General features: G+C 40.4%; 1 protein-coding gene across 1 annotated transcript in view; it reads right to left on the minus strand.

Annotated features, from left to right (window-relative positions):
- The window catches only part of LOC114653498 (cytochrome c oxidase subunit 4 isoform 1, mitochondrial-like), a 64,993-nt gene that overhangs the window by 36,627 nt on the left and 13,661 nt on the right, over positions 1-14,705 (minus strand). Inside the window, exons 2-3 of the mRNA XM_028803856.2 lie at positions 7,555-7,648; positions 5,214-5,381 (exon numbers count right to left, since the gene is read on the minus strand). Coding sequence (XP_028659689.1) covers positions 5,214-5,381; positions 7,555-7,648 — 262 coding nt within the window. The remainder of the gene's footprint in view (positions 1-5,213; positions 5,382-7,554; positions 7,649-14,705) is intronic.

A 14,705-nucleotide genomic window follows, 5' to 3' on the forward strand; every position in this document is an offset into this window, starting at 1 on the left:
CAAAAGTTAATATATTCTGTGATACAGTGACTGAGTCCCTCAATGTCATCCACATATGACTCACACATAATTTTCCAGTCTGTCATTTTGAAACAGTCATTCAGAGACAGCTCAGTCTCCAGGCTCCACTTCCTCACTATCATAGTGATAATGAATTGTCATCTAATAACAAACTTTTAACTGGGAATAAGTTGAACCAGATTGTGGTCAGATCTCCCCAAAGTTGCCAGTAGTTAACACTTAAAAGTGTCTTTAACATTTGAATAGAGCAAGTCTAGTTTACTATTCCCTCAAATAGAACAAGACACAAACTGATGGATGTGTGTCATTGTTCCTTCCAAAGTCACGTGGTTGAAGTCACCATATATTATAACTGCAGGGTCAGAATGAATCATCATTGAAGTGTTGGTAACAGAGTGAATCATGTCCATTGCTGAGTCACCAGTTGCAGAGGGAGGAATATAAACATTAATAAGGATAATGAAACTTGAACAAAGTCAGATAGCCAGAATTTCAGTGTCTGAATTACAAACTGTACTTTTAACTGTAATATGCTAATTTTTACATCATTTCACATTAGATGAGCAGTCACCCTCCTGTCATTTTTCCACACTGCTCTGGGTCTCTGTCTGCTTGAATAACTATCCAGCATTAAAACAATGTCAGGTGTGCCATGATCCACTATAAGTGCAGACAGTTCATCCATCTTACTGAAAAGTGATCAAACATTGCCTGTTACAATGGATGACAGGCCAGTTCTGAATCCTTTTCGCCTTACTTTTATTCTCGTCATCCTCTCTTCACACAAACAACACTTTGGTAGATTGAAAGAGTGCCACTTAGGCACTCATGTTTGCTGTGCAAGTAGTCGATTACAGGAGAATTGATTACACTCCACTTTTATTTATTTACATTTCCAGATGTCGCAGACATAAAGTAGCCTTCAGATTGTCTTTATGACCCTTCCTAAGTTTTCAGCCCATTTCAGACGAGATGAGCTGGCATCTGAGTTTGTATTGAGTGCAGAACATCAGTAAGATTAGAATCCATTTCAAATCCATTTACCATATATACTCACGTTTAAGTTCTTCCACGGATAATTCGGGGCTTGATTTTACCCAATAATTTCCAGTATTTTATAATGTCAGTTGTATAAGTCAAATGCAGAAAACTCACACTATTGGTCAAAGAGATTATGATATGCTAACACCCTCCTAGAGAGAGTAACCATGGCGCACACTGCCTTCTTTTCTATGTATTGTGCCTACGTGACCACACGGTAATATCCAAACTATTCCGAAGCGATGTTTGCACTATTTTGTGATTTTAGTATCTCACATCCTCATACACCTTTATTGTAAGAGCATCCCTTATCAACAATGAAGTGTTCGATCAAAAGAAAATATGAAGCTGGTTTTAAATTAGAAGTCATTGAAGTGGCAAAAGAAATTGGTAACTGCGCTGCTGTAAAAAAATTTGATGTGTCTGAGAAACTGATGTGAGATTGGAGGAAGAAGGAAGATGTAAAAAAAAACAAAACTTAAGTGTCGCATTTTTGAACGGGCTTATAAGTCAGGGTTTGATTTTATGATCTATTTTTCGGGTTTCAAGACCCAACTTGTACATGAGTATATACAGTATCTACTATCAGTGATAAACCATTAGCCACATCAAATATAATCCTAATGAAGATTAGTAACTAGTTAAACAAGTTCAGAACACAGAGCTTCTGTGAAAAAAGCAGCTACTTGCACAAAACCCAGAGGATGTGTCTTCTTTCATCATATTACATTGTTATACCATTTCAAGCTCCAGCTCTGCTTGCCTGGACCCCTGAACTGACAAACCCAGAGCAGAGATGATTGCCAGACTTTCCTTCTTTCCATGGGAAAAAAGGCCTTGCACCCATATGGTGATAAACGTTATGTTTAGCAGAGCATGGTAAACTTGGAGGGAAATTTTAATGCTATACAGTGGAGAAAGAAAATCCTCATTATCGTATAAAAAGAGCATTTTATTCATTTATCTCTCCACCCAACCTTTTTACCACCCACCCATTTCTCAGTCTATCATTGTAACTAGCCATACAAATTCAAACCACTCATCCATCCATCCATTTGTCTACACACTTAACTAGGGAATTCCGAAACTGCTGTAATTCCCGGGAAAACGGGAACGGCCAAGCTCGCATATATAGCATGTAAAAGTGTAAAAATCGATCAAGAAATAACAGAGTTATAGTTGAAAATAATTAAGTGGCATGGTTTTTTGGCCCACGGTGTAGTGTGTTGCTCATTAATTCATTCAACAACAGACCAGCAGCAGTCAGTCTCACGGCCCCCACTAAGACTGAGCACAGTGGACTGGGAGGTGTCTGCACTCTGCAGCTCACAAATGCCAGGACGGGGCAGAGTTCATTGACGTCTGTGCTGTTGACAGCTTTGAACAGCAACTTGAAATTGCAATGCGTCACTCTGTTGCATCCACATTATCTGTGCTAAGAAACTTGCCATCACAGAATGATGACAAGAAACTGGATGCACCAGTAAAAGCTGAAATGGCGGTGTTTCAGAGCAACGGCAAGTGCGGGCATTGTTTAGAACAAGTGTATCAGTATCTGATGACTATGCCGCCTACTTCAGTGGAGGCAGAGCGTGCTTTCTCAGCGGCTGGCGTACTCTGCATGAAGGTGCTCTCTCGCCTGGACGACCACACGCTTGACATGTTGTGCTTTCTACACTCTTATTACCGCAACTAACTAGATACATGTACTTTTATGACAGCATGAACTGCTTGTAGTTAAGGTTAGTCTTTTATTGGTGTCAACATATTGCAGTAGTTTTATTAAAAATAAGTGTTGTTCGTTCTAAAACCGTTCACATTTGAGATGCACTGTGTCATTCCCGGGATACGGAATTCCCAGGAATGACATGTGGAATTGATAATGGATAAACCCGTCCGGGAATGGATTCCCTACACTTAACCTTTTATGCATTCAATCATCCCCTTATCTTCTTCCACCATTGTTGTGGTGTGAATTTTTGTATATAAGTTGATAAATATTTTGTATGTCTTTATTTGTAAGTCAGACAAAGCAAATGTATTTACTGTTTTATTTCATTGATATGCTTTCATGTCTAACAACCCCTCCCCCAACCCCAAATCTTTAGGATTGGCTCAAGAAGTGAATTTTATGACAGGGTTGGCAGAAGTGCCTAAAACTAATTTGGCAAGTGATCCTCTGCAGGACTCTCTCAATTAACCCCCACATGGAGGTCAAACTACCTAACTGGCAAGCTTCACCTTAAGAAATGGTATTGGGCAAGGAGTGAAACCCATTGTGTTGGACCTGAATTCTATTGGTCTAAACCTGGCTGTTTGGGATTGGTTTGAGTCAGAAGCCATTCAGTACCACAATATCCTATTGGCTGTAGAATTTGAACAGAGAATGTATAAATTTGGTTGCTTTACCCCTCCCTATTTCTCTTTCTCACACAATCACAATGAAGGAGCATCTCACACACCATGGACTGAAAAGAAGACCACACTGAAAAGCACAAGTCGACAGCCATATAGTGACAGGAGTGTGGCCTGTTCTGAAGAAAGCTGACCACAAATGATGCCTTAACTAGAGACGTTTTAAGTATCTAACAAGTCTGTATACTGCCTGAAACTACACTTCAGAATTTATCAAGTTGTATGGTTGCCAATATTCAACTGTACTTTGCTTATTATTATTATTTTACAAATATTATTGATAGTACATTAAAGTTGTAACTTAACTCCAGCTTGTCCTTTTACTCTGTGTAATTACCTGAGGTTACAGATGTAGAAGGGAAGGTGGTGAGAAGATATAAAGTATAGTACCTTATAAACAGTGGTACGTGTATGGGATTTGAGGCATTCAGATAAAGGCTACACATTAAAGAATACAAAAGGGGAAAGTAGAGTAATATAGAACTCTACCAAGACAAAACAATCATCAGCTTACCTATACATTCCCCCCATTTTGTTTTAAGATGGAGCCCATCCCAGTATAACTGAGCTCAAGGGAGGATCCAGCCCCAGAATTAAAGGGTACACAGCAGCACACAGGGCCAGCTTTTGGCATACACAAACTAAGTGACTGTTTATAGCGTCTTGGCCTTTGGGTGGGTTGCCATCCCACACAGAAAAGAGGGGTTAGCTTTGAGCACAAAAAAGGCTATAAAAGGGCACGTCAATACATCCTCACATGGAGTTCCTATCAAGACAGCAATTGAAACTGAAGGCAAGTGTATGGACAGTGGGAGGATTGGAGCAGGAAGAGATATCTTCCAAAAAGGGAGTGCATACAAAACAATGGTCGCCAACCCAAAATCAAGTTTCCAATTTCATTACTGTTTAATAGGGCATCCTAAGTAAGTCAACATAGATAAATGTAAATGAGCAAGGGAAAGATCAGCGGGAAACAACCATGATGAACTAAAGCCGCATAGAGTCTACTCTTTGGCCTAACTGACACACTACTTACTTCCTCAGCCTTGAGAACCCAGCATCAATCTACAGTTGTGTCAAAGTGTTCAGAACGTCCAGGAGCCACATGGTCACTCTCTCACTATGGATTAAGAGTGGCTTAGGGTTCATATTAGTCAGGACATCAATCTACATACATTTTAAGGGGTGACAAATGTATGTGAATCACATACATTTTAAGGGGTGACAAGGAGAGTGCATTGGCATGACGAACACAGAGTCCAAGCCTGCCTATTGAAAACAACAATCATGATGATGATACAGTTATAAACATGTTACTTTTTTAAAAATAATTTTAAGTGAACAGTCAGTTCAATCCTCTTGTCAACCTGGAAGCCCCTCTTATATCAACCATTATATTATTGGAAGTAAAATGCTCACCGCCAACAGGCACTCCTATTTATTTTGGAACAATGGCTTGTGCACAGCACAGCTCTCGCCCCATCCCTTTCTTTAATGCCTTTTTTGTTTCTTTCAAATTGCTACCCCATTGCTGGGCCTCCTGATGGAATTCGTTTATTCTCCCCTACAACAGCAGCCTTCCTGAAGAACCTAAAACCTGCCATCCGGGATTTACATTCTGTTAGTCATGGATTATACAAGTATTCCATTAAACACTAATACTTGCCAGAAGCCCTTATTGAAAAAAATCATTTATGTATTAGAGAAAAATAATGGGATGAAGAAGAAGAATTTACATGCAAGCTTCTCGTCTTTAGTCAGTTGGCTCCATGGGCCACTCTCTTTCTCCTTCAGTTTTAGTTGCTCCAAATTGTATTTCGTGATGTAGGTGATGTCAGGCAGTGGAATATCTGGACGATCGGTGTACTGGGGCTGTGAGCAGTCGAGTACAGGGGCAGCAACACCTGGTGGAGGAAAAAAAGTAGACAACGGTCATTAGGAGGACACTGCCAAGTCTGGTTCAGGCTAGAAGATAATGTTTTTAGGGTGAATCACATACATTTTAAGGGGTGACAAGGACAGTGAATTGGCTGGCACTGCTGCTTCACCAATCCAGCATCCTCAGTTTCCATCTTGCTCACATTTTTTGGTCCACATGGAGATTTTTCCTGTGTCTACCTAAGGGTTTCCTCTGGGTGCTCCAGTTCCCCCCATATCTCCATAGACATAAAGGTAATATTAACTGGTAATTCAACAGCTCTGAACTGAAACAAGTGGTTTGACAATGACTACAAAATACAGGGCACTAAGTGATTTACTGATATTGCAGTGTGCAGGAAAAGCAAGCAGAAGACTTCACTGAAATTTATAAACCCATTAAACTGCTTTTCAAACCTACATGTCCCAAAACCAGATCTGGAAAGCCATTAAGTGAAAAACGTGCCCCACTCAAACTCAGGACAAAGGAATTAAACAGATCTATCAATCCATCAATTTTCTGAATCTACTTCTGTACCCCATTGTGGAAGCAAAGAGTGCAAGGTAGCAACCAACTCTGGGTGGGACACCACACTCATAAACACTTGTGCAGCGCCAGTCTAAAGTTACCAGCACACCATGATGGCCAGATTGATAGGAATAACAAAGTAGCCAAAGAAAACCCTCACTGGTACAGGGAGAACATTCAAACATCACCAAGAGGTATCACAACTAATCACAGAGCCACCATGATTTCTTAGTGAGCTGAGAAATAAGCCCATCCAGGGATCAGTAAGAACTAAACAAGAATGGCGGGAAGGAGGTTTCAATGTTATGAAACACAAAGGACTTCAGATTTGAATTTGAACCCCCTTAATATGTGGACAACCATCTCAGGATTGACAAACATACAGTAGAACCCTAGAAGAACTTTCATGGGTTCTTCAGAGTGAAGAAGAATGAAAGGTGTGATGACAGCCTAAGTTCTCCATGGGGTGCATGAGAATCTTACTCAGGAGATTTGTACCACAAAGGATAAAAAGACCCTCCACCTCTATGACATCAATAGCAATAGGCCACTGGTCAGCCAACAGACACTGTCGCACATTATAGTAGGGATTTGAAAGTTAGCTGGTCTTACAAGCAGATCCTGTAGCTGAAGCAGATAACTTCACAAGTTTTAAAAGGTTGAATATTGGGAAAGCATAGCTGATACCTAATAAGCTAGCTTGGGGGACTGAACGGCCTGCTCTCATTTGTCAGATGTGTTGCATTCTTATGTTCGTTAATGAGCTGAAAACTTGTGTTACGCAGGATTGGAGGTTTTATTTAACCTACCGATTGTGTCTCTGTGCCTGGCTTTCCATCATCCAGGAATTCACTCAGGGCGACATTCCAGCCCTGGGAGAGAAGAACTCCTTTTGGTGAAGTAATCAGCTGAGGCTTCTAATGGCAATGATGCCTCTTATGTAGCAGTGGGCTCTTTCACTCAGCTCGTTACACTCATCCTTCCTGTTACATCCATGCTCTGTCACACTCTAATTTAGTTAAGGGTCTTGGAGGCAGTTTTAGGCTATTCCATTAGTACTGGGTGCTAGGCAGGACCCAACCCTGGCTGAGCCACCAGTCCTTAACTGGGCATATTTCTACATATTGTATAGAGTGGGCCAGTAGACAGTCCTAACCCAATCTGCATGTCCATGAAGACATGGGGAGAATGTGCAAACTCAACATGAGTGACTGGGCTGGGATTTGAACCTGATATCCCAGAGCTGTGAGGCCGCAGCACTAATCACTGTGCTACCCATTTATTCCATTTCAAGGTCAAGCTGAACTTGCAGCCACTGACATTATACAGCACATAGTAGTCATTTGTATTTTTCTAATTCTGTGCTTCAGCTTCAGTATGTGAACGAGTGCAAATTGAGAACACACTGAACTCCATATCAAAGAAAACCACATGAACTAATACACAGGCCTGGAACAGACTCAATGGGATGGACCCAAACTGGTCTCCTTTGCACGGTGTACAATTCATTTTTAAGAAATTAAGGACACTAGCATTACCCACAATCACAGATTTGATAAATCAAAATAATCTCCATGAATAACCTTGGTTGCCATGAAGGCTGTAAATGGCAGCTGTTACCACACACTCACCTTTCTCCTGTGTTGCGTGTGTATGGGCTGATGACGACAGGCCTCTCCAGGCAAGCAGTCGAAGTCCTCGGAGTGCAATACGAGATGAAAGCATCTGAAATTGAGGATGCAACAGCTTTTAGTGCATTTATCAAAAACAGCAGATATTGACAAAGTAACAAAAGCTGTGAGAGCCTCATTTTCTAGGAGACAAGTTCCTTAAATGCAATCCAGCACATGGCTCCCAATTCAAAATGAAAATACTTGGTGACTAATGCATGTATGAAGTGCATACATAATTGTGGATTTCTAACTCCAGTCTTTATGGAAAAGCCTAAAAATACCTCGACATGCTCTCAAAAATGTCTCTTTTAACAAATGCAGTATAATGGACATCAGGAGCTCACATGGTCCTGGAAAGCCAGCAGGGAATTTATATATCCCCCTAAAATTAATAAAAAATGGTAATTGTCAATCAGAATGAGGTAAGAGGAAAAGAGGTAGAAATCTGCAGGATCAAGTAAACTTTCCTGTAACAAAGAAGGACGGGGTCAGTTGTAGCCTCAGGATTTATAGGAACAGCTGCAACACTCAGCTAATTATGAATCCAGTAACTAGAACAGGATGGCTTACCAATAAAAACTTACAAATCTAAATGCCTTACATAGCAGCATCCAGTTGTTACATAATATCTAAAAATAATTATATTTATCATGATTAAACCGAAACGTGCATATTTGAGATTAATTCTTTCACAATTTGTTAAATATGCAATACAAATATCTACTGCATTTTAAAATGTGCCCAGCAGTGCAGCATGTATTCAGTTCTACCAGTTTAGCATCTCCCAGTGGCTCAATGAGTGGCTTTGAGCTCTAGACTTATAAAGTGCCTTTAACAGCACTATATAAAGTAAACATCCTTACATAAGTAGAAATACTAATCGCACATTTTGTTAATGCAGGTTCATTTTTGAAATTACATTTTTTGAAAAGAATTGGTTGACAAGATTCTGTCACTCAGCTTTGAAAGGCAGATGCGAGTGACAACAGCACAATGCATTATAGGCACAAAGTAATGTTTTGGTGCCATCAGCTGGTCAAATTGCTTTATGACACCTTCAATCCCATTTATATTTAACTCTTGGTCTAACCCACAAACGCATACCTACTGTATATTTCTCAAATTTGCTTTAGTTCAACAAATACATTAACAAGAGTAATGTAACATGGTGCCCCAGTTCTGACCAAGCCACATTTCTATTTTCACCCCACCTCCATCATGCATTTTGTCCATATATGTTGGAAATGGCCTACAACCCAATCTCAGTCATGTCTGGTTGATTTGGGTCTCTAAATTGGTGTACGAGTGAGTCCTGTGGTGGATAAGCTCACCATCCATGGCTGGTTCTTGCTTTGCTGGACACAACAGATTGAAGAAAATGAAAAAAATAAACTGATGAATACAGATGGTCATCTGGCCAAAGTGCAACAGCTTACCACACCCGGAGCAGGCTGATAGGGGACAGAAACGTAGGGTGATCTTAACAGACATCATAAAAGAGAAGAACCTCTCCAGAAGTGGAGACAATAGTCTTAGATTAATATCATATTCAAAGTCTGGCCCTCCATAACACCTTGATGGGGAAACAATCACAGCAGGAGGAAACTGAGACTCATCATTCTAAGATGGTAGGCTACAAACCCAAGAGTAACAGCACTTATATTTTCTGGGAAATGGAGCTCACAGGAGCCAGGGGGTGAGAAGAAGGTGTGGAGGATTGTTATCCCCGAAGATTTTATATTCCATTGCATTAAACCTCAATATAGGCAGCAGTGAAGATTCCTGTGGCCTGTGTATTTAATAAACTTAGTACTCATAAAAAATGGCCGGCCTATTAAATAGCATTCCTTAATATACAAATGCAGTATATATCAATTTATATAAAACTGGCTGTGCTACCCCCCCCCCCCCCCCCCCCAAGGATACCATCTACTGGAATATATTTTGTAATGCATGTAGTAATTCATTGCATTGCATTTGTCATTCCAATAGTTGGAGCATCACAAACATTTGTAATGATAAAATGTCATGTCATTTTCTAGCCCACTTATTCCAGACCAGGGTCATGGGCTGGAGCCTGTCCCAGTCAGCAGAGGGTGCAAGGCAGGAACAAACCCCGGACAAGTTGCCAGTCCATTACAGGGCAAACATACACATGCACTAGAGTCAATTTAGTGTTGCCAATTCACCTAACCTGCATGTTTCTGGACAGTGGTAGGAAACCGGATCACCTGGTGGAAACCCACACAGACACGGAGAGAACATGTAAACTCCTTGATGCGAAACCTGGTCTCTTTACTTCAAGGCAGCAGCACTACAATTGCATCACCATGTCGCCAGTAATAAAATGCACTACTGCAAATGTTTCTAATACACCATCTGATGGAATGATAAATGCAACGCATAGGTCTCTCTTATTTGCCATTTCACATATGCCATGGGATTTGTAAAAGCATTGTTAATGAATGTGTTGTGTCATCTTTTGGAATGACAAATGCAATGCATTTTATTAATGCAAATGTAGATGGTGACGCAGAAACTTGACATACAGATATACAGAGACTTGTCCTTTTATTAAGGTAGATATTATGGTTTATCTGTCTGTCATGCAATTACTTGTGAGATACTGGGGCTAGAACTTTGTTCTCTATTTTGACTGAAAGCTTTGGACCCAATATATACTAGTAAGGCAAAAAATTTGAGGTGCGATTGTTTTCTGTTTGAGGGTTTAATATGGCAAAGGGATCAGTAAACAAAGTGACATGGCAGAACAAAAAAGAACACCCAAAACATCTGCTAAGGCCAATGATGTAACAAACAACACCATAATAGGAAGAAGTGTAGCACCATTTGCTGAATGTCAAGTGTGGGGTGCAGAATTCAGAAATGACAGACATGGAGAAAAGCATGCCATCATCAAATGCAGAACACACAATGCAGGAACAACAAACATTGAGAAATGCATACGATCATTGAATGTGTGAAGTGTGGAATAGAGAATGCAAGAATGACTAAGTCAGAGAAATGCATTTGATCATCACACATGTATTCAGAATCCAGAATGAAGTGTGAGTTCTTATGTGTGTAAACAATTGGCAGAGAATTTACTATTGTTTATACTGTCATGCATGTGCATTGGGGGACTCCTTCACAGGCTTAATCATGGTATGCAATGACCCACCAAGACAAGATGGCGAACTATCACTAAATTTGACCTCTTTTTCTTCTTCCCTCACAATATCAAGAAACCACCCAGTGAGTGCAACTAACCTAGCCCCTTCATCTGAAAGAAAAACAAATACAACATACAACAAATATGTATATTTTTATCTATCATTCAGGTCAGGTCAGGTCAGGTCGGGGCATATGCACTGGTACACCGTGTTGCCACACCCACCACATGATGAAACTGCTCAGGATCCTGGTTGGCAACCCCCAAGGCACACACATGGTCCAGTCCCACCCTTTAGAAATGACCCATACATAAATGATCTATCTGCTGCAGCCAGGTGTTATGTGGGCATCTCCTTGGTGTGGTCCAGCTGCTCAGGTCCGCTCGGGTCCTCAACAATGAGGAGTTCTGCTCCATCCAGGTTTTAATTTCTCTGAGGCAAGTTGTGAGCTGAGAAAACTCTGATGAAGTTGCACTTTTAACATTGAAATAGAGTTGGGTATCACCTGCGTAAAAATGATAACTCAGTCCAAAGCTACAGATATTATGGCCAAGGGGAGGCATACAGATACAGAAGAGCAGAAGGCTGAGGACAGAGCCCAGAGAAACTCCTTGTGTGACTGGTGCTGAGCTGGATCTGCTGTTTCTAAGATTAATAAACTCTTGCCTATCAGTCAAACAAGACTTAAACCACTGCAGTGCAGTGCTAGAGAAACCCAGAATGTTCTCCATTCTGGACAGAATGTCATGTCTGACAGTTTCAAATGCTGCACTGAGGTCTAACAGAATTAATATACTGGTTTGTCCAGAGTCTGTTGCCCTAAGCAAATCATTGGCTACCTGAAGCAGAGATGTGCTGCATTCTCAAACGAGACTGAATGGCTTCCATTAATAAATTAGAAGTTATGTAATTGGTGACTTGCAAGGCTACAACACACTCAAAACCTTTTGACTGAAAAAGTTAAGTGAAAAATAGGCTGAAAATTGTTAAGATTGTCAGCATCAAGACCAGTCTTTAACACTGGGGTCACAGAACCGATTTTAAAAGTGGCTGGTGTGAAGGGATGTATTTATTATTGTCGTACCAGTCAGGATTATGGCATGAAGGCAGGATTTGAGAAGTGTGGTAGGGATGGGGTCCAATACACAAGTAGTCGGCCTCAATTTACAAAGCAGGTCATTAACAAATGCAGATGCGACTGTTGGACATTTAGAAATGGATCTTGATGGAGTGGGAAAACAGGGTAAGATATAAATGGATGATGAATTTATGTTATGTACGGAGAGAAAAGCCAAGCAAAATGACACCTTTTATTGGCTAACTAAAAAGATTACAATATGCAAGCTTTCGAGGCCTGAGTTGCCTCGAAAGCTTGCATATTGTAATCTTTTTAGTTAGCCAATAAAAGGTGTCATTTTGCTTAGCTTTTCTCTACATTCATAATGGCTAACACGGCACAACATCCTAGTACTACTGTTATGTACGGAAAAAGTGGAAAAAATTTTCAAAAACGTCAGGAGAGGAGGTAATTGGGCCAGATACATGCTGAAGCAGTATATTAATTACAAAGAACAAAACTCTTGGGTTATCATGGCCACTTTCTATTGTTCTGCCATAATGTGTGTTCTTGGCTGCAGTTATTGCATCTTTGTAAGCCCTTTGATGATCAGAGAAAGCCTGGATATGCACAGCGAGGAAAGTCTTACATGACATTCTTTCAAGGCTTTCATAGACCATAGTTCTGAATTGTATCGTGAAGTTGAATATTTAAAGAAAACTTCCTTATGTTCTAAAGGATCTGTTTTATCTAGTTCTGAATAAAGAATTAAGTTATAGTAGTCAACAAGACTATCTGGTGTTGATGGAATAGGGGAAGACAGAAAAAGATGAGAAATGGAATTCATTTCTCAGTTTACATGTGGGAATGTCAATATGAATGTTGAAATCACCAAGAAGAATGACTTAAGTGGATTAATAATTCAATCAGATCAGATAGGAATGACCCATTGTATTTTGCGGGGCAATAGAGAACAAGTAAGACAGGACGAGATTTCATTATTAGTTTAAGAGCCAGACACTCAAAAGACAATGGACATTCTATTGGGATTATTTTGATGTTTAACTCAGATCTAACAATTACTACGACCCCTCTGCCTTGTCTTGAGCAGCAAGCCTCTGTGAAGTAAACATATACAGCTGGTGTTGTTCTCATAAAAAACAAAAAATCCATTGGTTTTTGCCAAGTTTCTATTAAGCATAGCATATGAAGATTGGAGTGTGTAATGAATTCTGACAGCACCAATGCTTTGCCAATAAGAGATCTTGTGTTAAACAATGCAATATTAGCTAGTGAGGGTTCAATGTACACAGACCCATAACCATAGTTTATTTTAGCATATTCCAAATTTGGCATACTGACACTCTTATTTCCAAAGTCATGAGTAGGACAATGTATTTCTGAAGAAATGCTGCCCGTGAACTTGCCATTTGCAGCCTGGTGGTGGGTGTGACCTGACCTTTGATGTAAATATTTCGGGTGCTGCACAATACCAGTGTCTTTTAGGACATCCTAGTCTGACTATTTGCTCTGAACAAACTGTTTAATATGCAGGGGTTTATCACTAGAGTATTTCAGCATAGTAGAAAGCCAATACTATCTGACACTTAAGCAGCACAGCAATGAGATGGGCGGAGTGGGGTAGCGCAAATGAGTGATAATAGCTCAGTTGCAACACAGAAAGAATCCAACAGAATCACAGACTGATGTCACTGGAGGAGTGATCTGCCAACAAAAGGGGAAAATATTGTAAAATGCATTTGAAGACGATCAACAGAATCCAGAGGTTGTAGCAGCTATACCAATTAAAGGACTTAATTTCACAGCTGCCTTGAGGGTATATCCCTGATTGGACGACTGCAGAGGGTGCAAGGGCTGCTGGGGACAAGAAAGGTTGGCAGGAACTTTAAAAGAGAGAGAGATAAACAATAAAGGAGGTCCGTTGTTTTGTGTCTGTGTTCACCGTCTGTTTTCCCATCCTCATCGTCTGCCTTGGACTATCGCTTTTTCCTGTATCACCACATGGATGCATGGACTGTCTTTTGCCTGCCTGTCATATGAGTAGTGTGTCAGATTTACTATCGCTAGCATCAGAGGAAGCACTCCCTAATCACACCACCCCTCACCGCATCAGGGGTACTGGTAGGACTTTTTATACCTTTCTTATAGCAAACTGATCATAGGATCGTCATTGTGCTCCTTCATTCCATTACATCTATTCCTGCTACATTTGGGCTGTTTATGGACTTAGTTGTTAGTGTTTATTACTAGGTGTTGTGTGGGAATTTGATATATCGTCGTGGGGAAAAGGGAGGGTTATCTGTTTATTTGCTGCTTATATTTTTTGTTTCATTCAATGTACAGCTTTATTAATTTAATTCTGTTATCTCATTTCTCTGTGTATGAGTGGTGCAAGTCGGGCCAAGGCTGGTGTGTTCCTGGGGTCCCCACCAAACAAAATAAACAAATCACCGTGTGAATCTGAGCAGCTCCAGATCACTACAGGGTTCTAACATATGACCATACACATACAACCATGGGTACCACAGTCCCGCAAGCCAGGTGGGTGTGAACATCAGATTATTTCTCCTGTTGAAGCACGTATAGAAGGAATCGACAGAAGTCCAGTATATCAGTGTTAATTAAGAAGACAGAATATTCCCAGTTCCTAGGTCTCCACGATGCAAAGAAAAATATTCACAAATCAGGCATCAGGCAGGAGTGGGCAATCAAAAGAAAGTTTGGGCCAATGAACCACAAAAAGATTCTGATCAGTTGTCCATGAGGCTGTGAAGTCAGTCAAGGTAAAGTCCATAAAAAGAAATTCAAATTCAATACAAAAAGTAATCAGTTGCATCCAAGAAGTATATATACAGTAA

This window comes from Erpetoichthys calabaricus, chromosome 6 (assembly GCF_900747795.2).
Source record: "Erpetoichthys calabaricus chromosome 6, fErpCal1.3, whole genome shotgun sequence".
In the NCBI taxonomy this organism is placed as follows: domain Eukaryota; kingdom Metazoa; phylum Chordata; class Cladistia; order Polypteriformes; family Polypteridae; genus Erpetoichthys; species Erpetoichthys calabaricus.